Source organism: Anopheles coluzzii, chromosome 2, assembly GCF_943734685.1.
Source record: "Anopheles coluzzii chromosome 2, AcolN3, whole genome shotgun sequence".
NCBI classification, from domain to species: domain Eukaryota; kingdom Metazoa; phylum Arthropoda; class Insecta; order Diptera; family Culicidae; genus Anopheles; species Anopheles coluzzii.
The window spans coordinates 125,323,986-125,341,653 of NC_064670.1; the positions used below are offsets into that span (position 1 = coordinate 125,323,986).

Below are 17,668 nucleotides of genomic sequence, written 5' to 3' on the forward strand. Positions count from 1 at the left end.
TTTTGTGTATGTGTGTCTGGTTGTTGTTCACTCCCCCCCCCCCCCCCCCCTTACAGGTGCAGCTGAATTTACCTTATGGTGAGGCTGCCACGAATGTGTTTCTGTTTTAACAACTAGCACAGTTTAACGTACAATTAATCCATCGGGAACGCAATAGAGAGGGAGCGTATCGCGGCCACACACACACACACTGAGCACACGAGAAGCCAAAGGGAAAAGAGGGGAAGGATAACAGTGTGCGCAAGGCACAATAAAAACAACAGCAAAAAAAGGCGCGAGTAAAATCAATTAGCCTAAACCGCTGGGGAGAGGAGGCCGCTGGTAGCAGCAGACCAGCAGCAACATCCTCTCTGCTTGGGCATCATTAAAAGAGTACACGAAATCACCACCAAAGGGAGCGAAAACAGATAAAATGGGCGAGAAACACACAACATAACTGCACTCGATTCGTCTTGCCTCCATCAAAAGAGGGGGAGAGCATGCATAAGGTGGTAAAAGGAGTAGAAGAAGGGAGCAATAAAGGCTCCTCTAGTTCGGCAAAGCATAAATGGCGAGAAATAGAAGTAGGAAAAGGCCACACACCACACCCAAATAGCCAGGCCGCGCTCCGCCACAAAAAGTGCCACAAACAACACCGATTAGCCAAGGGAAAATCTGGTCAATCTGGGCGCCCGGGCCGCGGTACTTTCGGGCTGTAAATTATACGCCTTTTTTACACGCGTACCACACACACACAGACACATGTGGACGCGTACTAATTGTGGGGCGAAGGTTTAATGCGAATAATCGGCGGCTTGCGTCTCTGGGCCCAGGTGCGCTGCGCCCGTGTGGTGCTGGTGAGTTGCCGTTGTCGAGCGTGTTATAATTGTGTTATAACGACTTCATTCACTGGAGCCTCTGGTGGCGATCACAGAGTAAAGCGAAGATGTGGATGGATTGAGATATCGTAGAAATTCGTTTCTGTAGACTAGCAGCTTTAATGAAGATGTCCTTATGATGTTTTTCAGGATAGATAATGATCAGAGTGTTGAGTTTTTTTTGAATATGAAGATGTCGTATATGTTAATTTATTGATCCATTTCCATACCAACGCCACATCCTCGTTTGCTCTGCTATATAAAGATCATACCTTCCTCGAAGCCAGTACATAAAGACCCACACACACAATCTAGACCGGATAGAGATCATAGAAATAAGTGCGAAAGTGCCCATTTGCCGATAGGAAGTAGATGTTGCGGATGTAAAGGTGGAATAATATGTGCTGAAAGAATTCGCTAACGTCCCTCCACCCGTCTCCGTCTCTCTGGCAGGCCGATGGCTAGAAACGAATCGCATTCCGATAGGGAACTGATGTGCTGATCCACATAATGTTTTATGCTATATCTATCAATTAGCTTTAGGATAAGCGCGCACTTGGTGGAGAAATGTTGTGCCTGGTGGGGGCGTTTTTTTTGTTGTTGTTGCTTCTTGTTTGCTCATACGCTGCCGCCGTAACTCAAAGGAGAAAAAGTATGTGTAATTGCACTTTTTTTCACGCGGCTTGGTTGTTGGAGTTTGTTTTATTATGCGGAGCGCAACTGAAACCATTTCCAAGCTACCGAAAACAGACCTTTGCTCGTTCCGCAGGCTTTGAATCTTCCGATTCCGGTTACCAAGCGGCATTTTCTTTTTTTATGTGTACTTGCGTGCGTGTGCGTGTGTGTGTGGTAATGCGCTAAAAACTATGGAAATAATTGTTTTCTCGTTTAATGTTGTTACCCATCCACTTGTTTTGTTCCTTGCAGCTTTTACTATGGGAGCTGGGCCGATGGAAGATTGCCTTTCGATACAAGTGCGATGATACATGAAATTCCGAACCCGTACTTTCCAGACGAAACGGATCCAGCCCTATGACCGAATGGTCTCCCCCCGCCCGGAGAGGGGTGAGCAATAGAGGGTAACGATCTTCACACAGCAAGGAAGCTTACATTAAAGTCCATTACGACGAAAGTGTTGGCTTCGGCTGGCCAAACCAGAGCACAGGGATTGGCGAGTGTAAAAAAGCACACAACACTTGAGTGTAAATTTGATGGATGCATCCTGCAATGTGATGCTGTGCACAAATGGTGCGCGATTACAATTACAGCTGGTAAAAACACTTCTATTGCTCTCTCTAATCGCGCTCGATCTCGTTGTTTGGCGGTGTTTAGTAGAATCCCGCCTTACGGACGAACTTCCGCAACAGCATGTACGCGACCAGATGTACGAGGACAATTTCCACCGTCATGACGAGGTAGTTGAGGTGCAGGGCCTCGTACGTGGTAGCATACCCGGCATCCTCCAGCACGGCTTGCCCGTTCGCTAGACAGGTGATCGTTTCGTTCAGCCTCGAAGACGTACCATTGCAGGGGATCGACTCGATCGGCAACCAGTAGTACACGGAGACACCCTCGCTGGCGAAGAAGAAAAACGACAGATACTTCAACAGCGGAAAGGCTCGAAGGTTGAGATAGAGACCGCCAAGAAGCATAAACGCCAAAAAGATGATGTTGCTCGTCTCGATCGCCATGTTCATGGTGCCGGTTGTACAGGAAAGCAGATAGCCTGTGAAACAGTAAGAGAGATTATCAGTAACCAAACGTGCGACCAATTGAAAAACACTCCCATACCGTATGCCATGGCAAGCACACTCGCCCCACTGGACACTAGCGACATGCAGCAGTACGTGATAAAGTCCGTCGAAAAGCCAACGAACGCATAAGCCACGCCGATGAACAGAAACGACTCAAAGAACGCTCTGGGCACACTGTAAAGGACCTTGTGCAGGTAGTACATGGAAAGGGTGTAGCTCTTCTCGCCAACCTCCCGGCGGATCAGTGGCATCTCCGCAGGGAATGTGTAAAACACACCGTAACTGATCGTGTACACTAGCTCGCTTATCATCAGAAACAGTGCTCCCCGAATGTCCTGGATGGAGGTCTGCGAAACTGGGCGCACGTCGTAGTACAGTGACGCTATCACAACGCTGGTAAACTGGGGATGGGAAAGAGGACAAAGCATGATACATTGGAGTCGGTGTAAAGAAGTATGCAGTTGGGAATACGCACCAAAAATATTGCCGTCACCGTAAGATATTCGCGCAACTTTCGCATACTGTCCAGCGTGGTACGATGCAGCAGGATCATCAGCTGCTTCGCCCGACAGACGCGATGCTTATCGTTGGCCAACTTTTGGATAATTTTCGCCTGATGGTATCGAGTCATCAAGCACTTCCGCGCAATGTTTTGCCGACAGGCTTTGCGTACGATCTCGTACCGCTGGATTGCTTCCTCTGCCTCACTGGCCGCGAACGTTGTCGCACCCGGACTGACGAGCTGGAAGTAAAAATCGGCCGGATTGCCATTCGCCGGCACCTCCTTGCCAATGCTGCAAGATCGGAGGAAAAGCATGCCGTTAGATCGGATCGGAAAACACCATGACTAGCTCTGAAGCATCACTTACGAGTTGAAAAAGTCTATCCGATCGGCCGTTGGTCCCTGGTAGAAGACGGTCCCGCCATCTTGCATCAGGATCACATCGCTGAAGCACTGAAACACCTGCGACGGTGGGTCGTGTATCGTACAGATAACCGCCCTGCGCCCATTCGCACACAGACACTGGAGCGTTTTCATCACCGAGGCCGCATTGAAGCTGTCCAGTCCCGTCGTCGGCTCGTCGCAGAACAGAATCTCCGGCTCGGTAAGCAACTCGCCGGCCAGATTCACCTTCTTCCGCTCTCCACCCGACAGCTGGGCAATGCGCGTACCCCAGCAGCCCTGCAGTCCGAGCTCGTTGACGATCCGCAGCACTGCGACGTATCCGACGTTTTTAAGTCTCGCCTACGGATGGATGGAAAGTGTGTGCACGCCCCGTTAATCAAAGCCACATTTGGGACCATCCCTAACTCGTGGTGGATTGAGCGCGAGCTTGGAGGGAGATAGTTATGTGTGCAAACAAAGCTCTATCGCTCAGCCCATGCTTCTTCTAAGCACGAGTCACAATCGCGCACAAACAGTCCAGCCACACAGGACCTACCACAAAGGTTAGATGCTCGGCAACGGTCAGCGTCTGTAGGGCGATCTCGTACTGCGGCACAAACCCGGTCAGCTGTTTCATCTGCGTCCTGGTCACGTACAGCCCATTGATAAGCACCTTCCCGTGGACGGTGGTGGAGCCCGTAATACGCATCGAGATGGCGGCCAGCAGCGTTGTTTTGCCAGCACCACTAAGTAGCAGAAGGAATTAAGAAGAACGCGTTGCCATTTGTATTATGATCGAGCTGGTTGAGGGTTAATTAGGTCGTGTTTAGTGTGTTTGATGTTTAGTACACGCCGTACAAGTCATGCTTATCCAATGCGATTGTTGGTGATTATTGAACACGGGGTGTGTCCGCAACTGTCGCAACAATAGCAGTTTAGGTGATGAGGAAAGTTAGGTATAACTTTCATAATCGCCATCGGAATAGCTTGTATTGTGTTAGGCATTGATTGGTTTGGTTTTGCAAAACACGAGTAACGAACCTTGGGCCCATGATCGCTACCAAGTTGTCGGAACGGACCGCACCGCTGGCTATGAAATGGGAAGGGAAGAACACACAGAAGCAAAAACATGCCGTCAGTTTCATTGGCGATAATGTAAAGTCGCCCTTTCCGGCACAACATTGTCACAATGTCATGTCAAGGAAGAACGGGGAGACACAGTAGCGATCGGCAAGAACGATCGCACAAGATTTGCGATCACCGTGCCCCGCCGCACTATTATCAGCACATAATTCGAGCATACCATTCCGAAGCAATGTGAGTTCTTTCTTTTGCTGATGTCCTGGCCGTCCGTACCACTGGTTTCCGGTGTCCGAGGTTGGCCGACCGGAGGAGGAGGATCGTACACTAACTGTAAGATTCTTCCACTCAAGTAATACTGTGCCAGTGGGCGTGCTGGTATCATTGGGCTTATTTGCAGTCATTTTCACACTTAATTCACATTTGCATCACTGTGTATAAAGACTGATTAAGCTACACAACAACAATAATTGAATTATTATAGTACACCAGTGCACTATATTAGGATTGCTGCCACGCACAACCACTGTGTCGCCTGTACTGTTCGTTGTTCGGTTGCGACTGATGATGCGATCGCATTCCGGCGACTCTAGAAGATACGGTAGTTGTGTGTGCCTGCACAAGCCTGACGGCTATCAGCAGCAGCGTGCTGATAAGGGAAAGCCGTGTTTGGTGCGCTGCTACCGCCAGCCTCCACCAAATGACGCGTTTTTTCCCCCCAAACTAATCATCGATCGGGACGCCGGCTCAACCGCCAAGAACGCCGATCGCCGTTCGGGGTGGCAGAGGTAGCTTTTTAATTGTTTTGTAATTTTTGCCTCAACTCTCGATCGCAAATGTGCAAGGTTGAATCCCGGCGCGGCTCGGAGCGTCTATGAGTGTGATGGGAAATTATTTCAGCATGTTGATAAGACACATTGCCCCAGACAAGCAAAACAAACGAGACTCGATAGTGTTTAGGTGCATTTGGTGAGCGGTTTAAGAAAATGGGCATGTAGAAGCAAATGATCATGATCTTAAGCAGGTGTAGAAACAAAGCGAACATCATTACATGCTTCCTTCGGAAGGACGGAGGTACTGTTTGCGCTGGTTAGTAAAAACAAAGAACACAAATCAGCAAGAGGCTAGTTTTCGTCCTAAAGTTGAAGCAGGTAGCCGCCACGATCATCATCCAGTGTGTCTTTAAGGCCCTTTTCTTCAAGTTGCAGCTAAAGATAGACACTAGAAAATGGTCATTGTTTTAGGGAACGATGTACAGCCGTCAGGTACTCGTCAGGGCCCGTCCAAGGCACTACTTTCTCTGCTGCTACCTGCTGCTAGCATAAAAGCCCTAGACAAGGATTTAAGATGGGTTTTTAAGACGAACGATTACCTCTCTCGTCAGCAAAACGGATCCCATTTTCCCCCGGTGCGGACCATATCGAAGCGGATTAACTGTGGCAAACACCGGCAAAACGGTCGTTTTTAGAAGCATCGATTTGAGCCTGCTTCAAGGACGACCCTAAAACTATGGCATAATAATACCATGGCTAAAACCCTGGTAAGGCAGCAGCATATAAACACAAAGGGAATGTCCTGGAATTGTGTTGATCGTACCTGGAAAAAAGCTGCTGGCTGTGGGCGATCAAAAAACCAAGATCTTTGTTTTATGCAGCAACCCCATAAAAGGCAAGGCCCTTTTCTAACACGTTGTTTCTTCTTCTTCTACTTTTAGCTCCTGCACAACGTACCATCTGTCGACCAACAAAAAAGAAGAAAAACGATCGAGCTAAAATGGAAAATTATAATATCCCCGGGGGCGGAGGAAGGAAGAAGCCTAACAAGAACAACACGAGCCCAACAAATCCGTGCAAAGGGTGCAGGCAGGCTTGTTTTGGGCTAATTTCCGACAAAAACCTCGTTCACTAGTTTACAAAACCGGCCGCCGCACGATGGTCATTGGCCCAAACCCACCCTCCCCCGGCCAATGGTTCTTGTTGGAGGATAATTAGAACGAGTTAAACGGGAGCATTCTCTTCCGGCAGCCGACAACCCTCGTGCTGTCTAAAGATCATCATCCTGCGCAAGTACTTCCTAAGCAAATCGTGCCCCAGGGGGCAAGGGATCGTTAGTGGCTAGGAAGGGAAACAGGGCAAAGCGGCAAGCGCACATGATGCCTAGAATTGGTTATCGATCGGCTCCAGCCCATAACTCCAATAGTCAGCACCGAGGGTTAGTCCGTTAGAAAATGGCCACAGGTTGTCGGAAAGGCCGGAAAATGGGGAGCAGTAATGCCCACTCCTTCCACACCCATTCCCGTCAAGCTTACTTCGGATATCAAAACGGAAGGAACAAACGGAAAAGAACGTTTGATGTGATTGATCGATTTGAACGATCGAACGATTGAGCAATTTTCCAGCTCCAGTTACCGAACCCTCGCGTGTTTTTTTGTGTGTGTTTCATTCAACGCTTGGTACATATGGGGCTGATGGGGCTTTTCCTTTGCTATCCGGATGATGCGGCGGGGTGTGTGGGGTTGTGTGTACTACTTATGGGAGTTTTCGTTGTTTTATCGGTGCTGCAAGTTCGGTGTGTTGATTTTAAGAGTTCGGAAAGTCCGATATTTTTGCAGGAGTGGTGATACATTACTATTTCTGGGGGCCATTGCTGTGGCACGCGGCGGTGTGGTGACTGTTTCCTGCGAAACTATGTGAAACTCTCGCAAGTCGCGGACGGAGGCTGATTTTCTCACGCCTCCGAACCGCTTTCTTTGGCACATTCTTAATAAGCACCTTTATTCGCACCGCAAACAGGCGCAGAAGGCGTACAAACTGAAATCCGAAAGCCATATGAGCCAACAACTCTATCAAAATCGTTCCAATCCGATCGATTAAGGCGAAATTTTCCATACGACCTCAATACTACTCGGGCGGGGTGGGGTGGTGGGTGAGTTTCGCCATTTTTTCTACCGCCTCTTGTGGTGCACACCGCGCAAGTTAGGCAAAAAATCAAATAATTAGACGATTTTTTCATTCGATTCCCTCCCACACACACACACACACACACACACACTTGCTATGAGTCGACGCTTGAGCTGACTGTCTTTTAAGCAAAATGTTAAAATTGCACGCGATTTGACGATTAATCCTCGGACGGACGGGGTGCCGCCGAGGGGCCTATTCGGCTTTATTGAGCGATTACGGTCCTTTCCATTTGAAATCTTCTTTTTTGTTTTTGGCATGGCTGTGGGAGGAGGGGTGCTTTTTATGTTGGTCAAATCGGGGGAGTAGTCCGAAAAAAAGCTATACGAATTTTCACGGCAGTTTTGCGCGAAAAGGAGGTTGTATTGTGTGTAGATTCCAAACCAAATTGGCATGAAAATAGCAACCAAAAATACTTGTCGTGCATGTCTTGGGAAGGAATTGGAATTTGTCCGTTGAAGTCTTTTTTTCCTTTTAAGGACTTTTTTTAAAACACAAAATCTGCTAACTCATTCAAAGTATTTGTCGGTAAAACCGTTCCTAACCGATACACTCACAGTCCTATCCAACCGTTACCGATTGTTTCATTGATGAAAGCGAGGTAAAAGGACACAAACACACACACACAGCCACACATCGTCCTTTAGAAAAGGAGGACAAAAGAAAAAGCAGGATTAAACATGCATTCCTTTGCTACATTTGTGCTTCTGTATGTGTGCTCTGAAATGATCATTTTTCTCAACAAAAAAAGGCGCAAAAGATTCGTCCATCAAGGACCTCAAAGGGACACAAACGCACATCTGTTTGCCGCCAAAGGTGTGGTCTGCTTGCACGTGGACTGATTTTTGTTGTCACTTTAATGATGCTGGTCCTGGTTGATTGGTTACATTGTGTGTCGAAGAAGTAAGCACAGCCATAGCCTACTTCGTGATACTGTGGTGCCCCTTGGGCAGTAGCAAAAGGAACGTCTGACGGCGGTTCGTGTGCATGTGTGTTGAGCGCAAGTAGTGGGCTCACTGTAGCTTAGTTAAACTCGCGCTAGCTGGCAACACTGCTCTGATTGGAGTTCGAGTCGTGTGCCCGTGTGCATGGTGGATGTGTACTTACAGCAAATGTTCGTCAGCCGAAAATACGGTAAACAAATAAGGTAGGTTTTTTTGTTACTCGACTACGCTTCTTCGCCCTCCTGTTAAGCACCTTACGTCTTCTCCACCACCGCGCCTTCTCCACCCGGTCAACCTTTGGGGTGTTGGTGGTGATGATGATGATGGTTCGCCTCCTCTTTCTAGCCCATTCAGAGATTTAGACGCGCCTTTTGGCTGTGTGTGGGTCAATAGAGTGTAATTGTGGTGCCTCTATTGGTGCCTGCTCGTCTCGCTCTCCTGCATGCCGGTTGTGTGTCCGTTCTCTTTCCGTTTCGTTACGGATGCTGTGTATTGGCATTGTTATTTTCGTTACCTCTTCCGTGGCCATGCAGACAACACACCCTCCCCGACCCCGGTCTCTTGGCCGGCCCCTTTTGTACTCGTGCTTTTGTGTGTACCGAGATCTTTCTTACCACCCCCCTGCGCATGATCCTCGGTTTTTGGCCATCATCATCATCATCATCGGTGTTGAGGAGAGGTAGTTTGCTGGTAGTGTGTTTGCGTGTACGATTTCATGCTCTTTCTCTGTGTGTGAGTGTGGCTGAGGAATCCCGAAATACCTGGTGCTGGTTGCGAGGGAAAATCAATTTTAGTCATTAGTAATATTTTATTACGAGCGCGCACACCCAGCCAGCAGTCGATCGGTCGGAAGCGTGTCCGCCAAAAACCATTCCAGTCCCATTCTGGCAGTGGGCGCGAGCGAGAGCGGCAGAAGACGAACCTCCTGCTCCGTTTTGCGCGAGATCGTTGCGTGGTTGCGTCGGCGGTATATTCGGTCGCGCGTGCGCAAGAGAAGAGGATTCTGTGGCGTGAAAAGAAAATCACAGTTTTCGCGCACCCGCCAGCCAGCAGCTGCTTCAGTGGTCAGTGGTTCCCTTCCGAGGGTGGGTGGGTCGTCGTGTGCGGGGTTATTGTTTGTTTTCATTTACCCCACCCCAAAAATCGCTCGAGACGATCCGTCGGATCGATCAGAGAACAGGCTCCGGTCGATCGGGGCAGGTGCGTACCAGTCGTCTCCGGGACGTCTCATTCGGTGCGTGGCTGTGGTCGGGCGTTGATATCGCGCGGTGCTGCGGAACATGCTGGAACAGTTCTTCGGTATCGAAGGAATCGCATTCTTCCGCGCACCCTGACAAGCGCGTCGTCTTTCGATCGTGGCTGAATGACGGATCGAACGATGAGTCGCTAGTTTTTGCGGGAATTAAGTGACTAAGCAAGCTGGTGCTACTGCTGGTGCGAAGACAGGATCGCTCTTTTGTGATAGTAGTGCTGGGCGTGATGTTGATGTTGGTGCATTCTTGAAACTAAGTACAAGCGTTTAGTTGAAGCTCTGTAAAACGGGCCTGTCGAAAAAGCGGGGTACCACTTTATACGAGTGTGTGTGTGTGCTCACAGTGTGCTAATCAGTGTGTGAAATCGTGCCCAAGATCGTGCTAAATCTGATCGCCCCTTGTTAGCCCCTTACTCGCGCACACACGCGCGCGCGGGATTGACGATAACAAGACAAATAGCAAATAGTGACAGTCAAAAATTGCTCTCCCTCTGCTCCCAGCCCCTCCCCCCGATTGGTGGTAAACTTCCTGCACGACGAATATGTTTGGTTATCCCGAGGCAAGAGCAAAGATCTTCCACCATAAACTTCATTGCCGTGTCGGATCGTGTTTGCTGTGTACGCGGTGTGGTGTTGTGTTGTATGATCCGCCCGTGAAAAGGTGCTAACGGACATCTCTACGCCGTCCGGTACCGACTGTAACTAGGAGGAGCAGTGGTTGATCCAGTCAGTCAGTCAAATTCCTTCCGATTCTTTAGTGATTATAGCAAACCATCGATCGGTACGCAGAGAGAGAGATAGAGAGAGAAGAAGAAAGAGAAGGTAAGTTGGTAGTTATTTCTTCCCGGTGAGCTCATTGTTTGCCCCCGAGGCCGTTAAATACAGCGTGCGAATTCATTTCGATACGTTTAAACACACGCACCGAAAGCGATTTAAGCTGCTCGTTTAGCATACACGATGATCAAGCCAAGCACAAGAGAGACTTCAATGCATGGGCAAGAAGCAAGCAGCCTTTTTTGCTTCTTGTGAATGAATTCCACACACGGTATCATATATTAACACCATATCTTAATGATGAACTTCGTCCATCGCCGTTGCTTCATAATCAGATCGCCACCAGATCGTTTGTGGTGTGCGAATTTTGGCCAACATTGACCTGCATCCGTTTCGGTGACTTTTTTGGGCGGTCCGTGTGAAGATCGGCGACCCAACCCAATCGATCGGCGCTTGATCGGCGCGCGATCGAGGATTCTTCAAACTGGTTATATAACCTTTTGCCAGCGAGGAGAAGATGGCTTGCCTAAAATTCCGGACCCGCGGCTTGGTGCTGTGGTGCAAAATGCCACATTTTTTTGGCCGTATTCCTGTGTCACCTTCGCGAACATCTCTCCAAACCATTCAAAATATAATCGCTGATATGTTGCTTGTTTTTTTTTGGTGTGTGTCTTGTTCACTCGCTTAGTCCCCTTGTTTGTTTGTCTGGCTGGTTGGTTGGTTGGCTGGACCAGCAAGTCGATTATGAATGTGTGAAAGAAGTGGGACAATATCGATTAATTACCATACCTTTTGAGGAGGGGGGGGGGGAGGGGGGCGCAATCGTCCGAATATGTTAAATACAGCCACACAAGTACAACCCTCCTCCCCACGTACATACACCGCAGCATGTGCTTTGAAATAAGCAAGATTTGGTGTGTGTATGTGACGAACAGTAAGTGTATTTGCGCCCTCCTTCCAACGAACCCCCCCTGCCGCCGCCGCCATCGGGCCCTGGATCCTGTTCCGATGGCCAAAAATTCAACGATCAGTCGTTAGTACCGTCCCAGCGCTCTCGACGCTCTTAATCATACGAGTCTCCCCGCTGATGCGAGATTTTTCGACGCTTCATCGACAAAACAAAGGCCCACAAAACCACTCGACTTAGCTCTCTCGCTGGGAAGACGGAGGCGATGACGACTGGCAACGGGTGCCTAGTGTTAAAGGTAGTTGACGTGATTGAGCGCAAATGTGAGCTTTACCTCCCTTCCTAAATTCGGCCTTTTGGTATTAGGCAAATGGGGGGGATTTTTTTGAATTGAATTTAACTTATTCACGTGCGCGCACCCTCTAACCTTCACCAAAAAATTAACCGTACTGAGGATTTGGTTTGAAAGTCTGTGTGCTGTGAGTGAAGGAAAAAAACCCAACCCACCATCACCACCACCCTTTGCACTCTTCGTACACGCTTAAGTACAAACATACGCGCGGGGCTGTCTGTTGCCTTTTTGTTGCCTCCTTTCGTCTCGATGCTTAATCCTCAAAAGAGGAAAAAATCGTTTCGACTCAAAGCAAAAAAATAAAGGAGGACGCTTCAAGTTGATCGCGGGACGAACGACGGGTCGAAAGGGGTGAAACCCCTGCGCACATGGTATTGAATAAATTCGATAAAGATAATAACAGAAACTACGCAAGCATTAGCAGCAACCAGCAGCAACCAAGCAACCAGCAACAGCATCATCACTCATAACTGACCGGTACACGATGATGACGATTGTTCATAATTGTTCCCCTCTGAGTCACTCGGCAGAAAGGGGGGGTACCTGGAGAAGGGGGGAGGGGGATGGGTACTTGCTGCGTTTGTGTTGTTACTCGGCCGGCTCTTAAACCTTGCGCCCCTAACACGCGATCGCCCCTTCGATCTTAGGTTGGCCGTTTATCTCGGCAACCCTGTCGCTTGTGCGTACCGATCGATCGTCGGTCTATGTGTGTGTGTGTATGCGTGTATAGTTCAAATGAGAAAACAACCTCCACCCAAAAAATAGTGCCCCTGCGCGCGAGCGATCTCGTCTTCTATTGAACTGAAATGCTTTAATATTTTAACTCGTCGATCGTTGCCGATCGTCGTGTCTGTATGGGTGTTTGTGAGCATGTGTGTGTGTGTGTGTTTATACCTGTCCTTTCCTGGTTTCTTCGTCTCGCGTGCCCTCCCCCCTCTAAGGGTAGTTGGCATTTTGAAGAGGCTGAAGGTTTTTAAGCGCGCGTAAGTTTATTTAAAAATAGGAGAATAAAGGAGGTAATAATTAGATATTCGATTGTACCTCCTTTGCACTTACATACTGTCTATCTCTCTCCTTCTCTCTCTTTTTTCCTTTTCTGTACCTTTTCTCTCGCTATTGTATATGTATGCCAAAAGTATTAGGGAGAAAATAGATAGAGGCAAACTTTTGATTTTTTACCTTTCCTTTCCCCCGTTTCTCTGTACCTTCTGCGCTTGTACCCTCTCAGTTTGATCGTTCGCTTTTCTCTCCGCACCCCGGCACCACGGCACCACGATTTAAAAGATGGTTATGCTAAGAAGTATGATTATTATTACAACAACCACTAAGTGACACACATGTGCGAACAGACGGTGCAAGTGAACATCCTACTCTAGCAGCACCTCTAGCAGCGACGCGGGTCGGGTGTGTGTTTGGTGGTGTTCTAACTTACTCTCAGTCTGCCTGTCTAACAGCAAAGTACACAACATAGACGAACCAACGAAAAATACGATAAAAACGTGTTCATATTAGGTGAGTTTCAGCTTCTTTTGACCCTGTTTTGCGGCTGTTTGGTTCGGGAAAGACCGTTAGATGGTGAACAGGTGATAAGAGCAAGTGTGAGGTTGATTACGCCGACGAAGGAAGTGTTTGTATTGTGCGATGAAGCTGGAAGCAAATCAAGTCCATCAAGTCGTTGTGTGTGTCTGCGTGTGTGTGTGTGTGTGTGTGTGTGTAGGGAAAGCGATTACGATCGAATATAATTATGTTTCCCTTTTTTTGGCTTTGTGTGTACATGAGCGCGTTTGCGACTTCCCAATAGTAGTTGCCCAAAGTGGGAAAGATTATTTCGAGGCCACGAGGTGGTTCGTGGTCTCTTGCTCATCTTTTGTGTTGCCTTTTTGTTGTGTTTGGGAAGATTATAGCAAATTTGCAGCTTCCAGAAGAAGGAACTGCTACGACTGCAAGCGGAAGGAAGTCATTTGAAGGCTCGTCTCGTGTATCTTATGTTGAAATCGTGATCGTGATCATTTCACTAACCATTTTTTGCATTCTTTCTTCACTCTCTTTCAGACCAAATTAAACTCCGAGCTAAAAACTACGTGCGTGTGTGTGATCCCCCCCCTTCGAAAATGCTTCAAAGTACGATCGGGCAGGCGCAGCGCTTCAAGAAGCGCGAGCGCACCCAGAACTGGGCGTACGAGGAGAAACACTTTCTGCTCGAGCTCTGCCGCAAGGATATGCACATCATCGAGAACAAGCGGCTGGACAGTGCGCTGACAACGCTGAAAAACCGGGCCTGGAAGATCATCCACCAGCAGTTTGCGATCGCGTTCGGTACGGACCGGAACTGCAACCGGCTGAAGGAGCAGTGGCGCCGCATGAAGGCCTGCACGCGGGCGGAAATGCTTGACTACCAGCAGCGGATACAGCGATTCGGGCAGGAGGTGGCCGACCGCAAGAAGCCGAGCCAGTTCACGTTCGAGATCTGGGACTTTATGCAGGAGGCGAAGAAGGTGTGCAAGAACGAGCTGATGGACGATGTGGACTACTCGAAGATGAAGCTGTCGCTCGAGGAGAACCTGCCGCAGGGTGTGTCGATAAAGGATTGCAGCGACGAGAACGACGACGAAAGCTCGTCGATGTGGTAAGTTGGAGGAGCATTCAATTGTGCCTCGATTGCCTCACTTTCTTGCTGAGCTGTGATTAATTGTTCCCCCTTTCTTCCCCTTTTCTCATCTACTATGGCAGGGATAAAACATCACAAAATCTATGCGAGGTGCAAATTAAGGAAGACTCCCAGGACGAGCTGGACGATTACGACAAGGGTCCATCGGCCAAATACCCGCGCCTGCGGGGACTCTCGAGCACTTCGTCCCCGTTCGGCACACCGTCGTCGGCGGCGGATGCGGTGCAAAGTCGGTTCAACGAGCTGATCGCGTCCAGCTTCGCGAGCCGTCTCGCCAACAACAGCGATCATCACCATCTCAGCGGAACCGGCGGCTCCGGCAGCAACCACAACAACAATAACAACAACAACAACAATACGGCCAGCGGGAACAAGCTGCTCGAAAGCCTCGACGCCTACCACCGGACAGCGTTTGGCAGTGAGTCGAGTTTGGCCGATCTGACCGCACACGGAGGCGGCAATGCCAGCGCTAACCTCTCGCAGATGGATCTAAACAACACGCTCGAGGCGCTCAACATGCTAAAGTCGCGGTTCAACCGCATCATGGAGCCAGGCTACTGGAAGAATGCAATGCAGGAGGCACACCACAATCTCACCACGGCTGGCCACCAGCAGGCACCACCGGATTCACCGACCGGAATGGCGCATCACAGTGCTGCGGCATCGGCGGCAGCAGCAGCGGCAGCCAATCACCTTCTGCAGGGTCTCGCAAACGGTGCCGCAAACGGTGCACTCATCAACGATGACGATCACGAGGCGATGGTAGCGGCGCACCAGCGGGCCGCCGCAGCAGCAGCAGCCACGACGCCTCCACCGCCCGCCAGCAGAAGTGCGAGCGCCGGAATGAAGAAGCAGATGGATGCGCAGCACCACCAGAGCGAGCACGATCTGCGGATGCAGATACTGAAAACGGAACTAGAAACAGCTAAAATCAACAAAGAGACCGCCGAGCTGAACCGGCAGCTTGCGCTACAGAAGCTCGGGCGGCGGGCAGGCGGCAACAGGACGAGCAGCGTCGCCAGCGCCGGCGACGTGGCCAATCACTCCGACCGAAGGGACGACGACGAGCTGGAGGTGATGATGGAGGATAACACGTCGAGCTCGACCGTGCCCGAGGGCAGACTGGTGGTCCGGTCGCTATCGTCGATGGAAGCGGCACCGGCGGTGGTGGCGGCGGGATCGGCAGCACCTCCGTTGCCACTGTCCGTTCCCTCCTCACCATCGTTGCCGTTGCACGTGCACAACATCGAGTAGGGATCGAGATTAGGGATTATTAGGGGATTATCAGGACAGCAGAGGACTTCCAGAGCCACCAAAGGCAAATCGGCGCATCGGAATCGGGTCGGTTAGAATTTATTTATCATTCCGCAAAACAAACAGTGTGTGTGTGCATGTGTGTGGTACACCAAAAGCCTCGTGCACGTGTATCGGATCGGTGGGTTGCGATCGTTTTAGTGTAAAAAATAAACAAAGTTGCTCCCATTTAGCATGCAAAGTAGTAGTGTCTAAGACGTAAGAGCGAATAGAGGAGGGCACGGGACGACGGAGGTCTATTAAGTGAAGGGAGCGCAGAATGAGACTGCAGCAGAGACGCTGATTGGAAAGTTACGCGCGAAGATGCATGCAAAGAGCATACCACACTTAATGATAGCAACCAGTTTTATAAAAATAAAAAAAAACAGATAGTGAAATCAATAAGCACTTTGGGGAGGGGGTACTACAATAGTTCGAACGGGTGGTAATAGCAGCAGCAGCTAGAGAGAAGCTAGTAGTAGATGCGGCACTTTAGGCTGCAACAGCGCAGCTGGTGAGGGAGAGCTGGTGTGCTGTGGAGAAATTGGTTCAAACCAATTTTACTGTTGAGCAATCGACCAGGCAGAAGGGGGGGGGGGGGGGGAGGTGGTCGGGAAAGGTCGACGCCTAAAGAAGTGCGGATAAAGCAGAAAGATAAAACAAACGCAAGAGCATCCCGCCAAGCGCCATGTTCTATGGCGGCATAAAGGCACGGTACGCCAATATGTGTTCGCTTGTTGAGGAAGCGGACTGGGGAGGAGGAGGGATTTTATCGTGTTATCGTAAGGAGTATGGTTTTTTCTACCCTTCTCCTCCAAATGGTACTATGCGCTTGCTTGGTCAGTTTTTTCCTTGCGCGGTTGTTTCGCGCGTGGCTGTCCAAAATTGCAACCCAGATTTAGTGTGTAATTATCGCTGCCTCACCCCGAACTGGGTGTGTGCGTGTGTGTGTGTGTGCGCGCGCCGCGTGGCTACGATTTAATTGCGGGGAAAGCGGCATCATCCAGCGGTGGCCGGGCCAGCAGTTTAATGGTGGTGCGGTGTAATTTTGAGGCATTTTGCACAAATAGCTGGCGCATTTATGGGGTCAGATTTGAATGCCGGATCGGCGCTAAGGATGTGAGGCTGTACGCGCGCGTGTGTGTGTGTTTGTGTATGTAGATTGGTTCGATCAAATTTTTGTAGGTTTTTAGGTACTGATGGGTGTGGGGTCTAATCCGGGTTCCGGGTGTCTAATCATGGCTTCACCATATCGTTTGCAGCGTCAATCCACTCAACGTTATGATAGCATGTAGTATTTGGACTTTCTATCTAAGTGTAGACATCTTTTACTTAGATTGACTTGTCGCCAACGATCGAATGCTCGTAAAGTATGTCATACTCTATTTTTAACGATCAATCGTTCTATAAAATGTTGTATTGTACTATTTGTGAAGTATATCACAGACATAGAAACGGAATTTGGGATTTTATATGTTAGGCCGTTAATTTGCTTCTAAATTTGTTAGAGAACTTATGCGAGGCTAAATTCTATTGATGGAGAGCAAACAATTATCAAATATCAGAACATACTAGTAGGCATGAGAAGGGCTTATTTCGAGCATTATTTCATTAATGTGTCGCTTTTTCAGATCCATTTCATTGTGAGAGAGCCTAAAAACTTTAAGATAGGTGACATGTTTGACAGATATTGGCGGCAAACCATATAAGGAGCAGAACTGTCATATCTGCATGACATTTTGACAGCATGGTAGACAAAAGTCCGACATCCGACACGATCGATCATCTGCCTTCCGTTGATATTAGTAAATTAAACGGCGTGTTGCTCAATTAAATAATCTTGAATTCCTTTACAACTGTTCAAAGAATTTTTCCCATTAATTTCTTTGATTCGTTTTCACTCGAGATCTGCTCGAATGAAACCGCTTCCTACAGCAGCTC

At 49.0% G+C, this 17,668-nt stretch overlaps 2 protein-coding genes across 2 annotated transcripts; one reads left to right on the top strand and one right to left on the bottom strand.

Moving 5' to 3' along the window:
- Positions 1 to 2,124: 2,124 nt before the first annotated feature.
- On the bottom strand, positions 2,125 to 5,151 carry LOC120951978 (protein brown). The gene is made up of 7 exons (XM_040371016.2): positions 4,801 to 5,151; positions 4,539 to 4,587; positions 4,054 to 4,243; positions 3,481 to 3,857; positions 3,087 to 3,405; positions 2,649 to 3,012; positions 2,125 to 2,583 (listed from the first exon to the last, which is right to left on the bottom strand). The coding sequence occupies exons 1-7, from the start codon at positions 4,979 to 4,981 to the stop codon at positions 2,186 to 2,188; spliced, it is 1,878 nt and encodes a 625-aa protein (XP_040226950.2). The 5' UTR covers positions 4,982 to 5,151; the 3' UTR covers positions 2,125 to 2,185.
- A 2,995-nt stretch (positions 5,152 to 8,146) lies between these two features.
- Positions 8,147 to 16,288, top strand: LOC120952462 (protein abrupt). Its single transcript, XM_049605791.1, has 3 exons — positions 8,147 to 10,555; positions 13,819 to 14,392; positions 14,497 to 16,288. The coding sequence occupies exons 2-3, from the start codon at positions 13,878 to 13,880 to the stop codon at positions 15,686 to 15,688; spliced, it is 1,707 nt and encodes a 568-aa protein (XP_049461748.1). The 5' UTR covers positions 8,147 to 10,555; positions 13,819 to 13,877; the 3' UTR covers positions 15,689 to 16,288.
- The last annotated feature ends 1,380 nt before the right edge of the window (positions 16,289 to 17,668 follow it).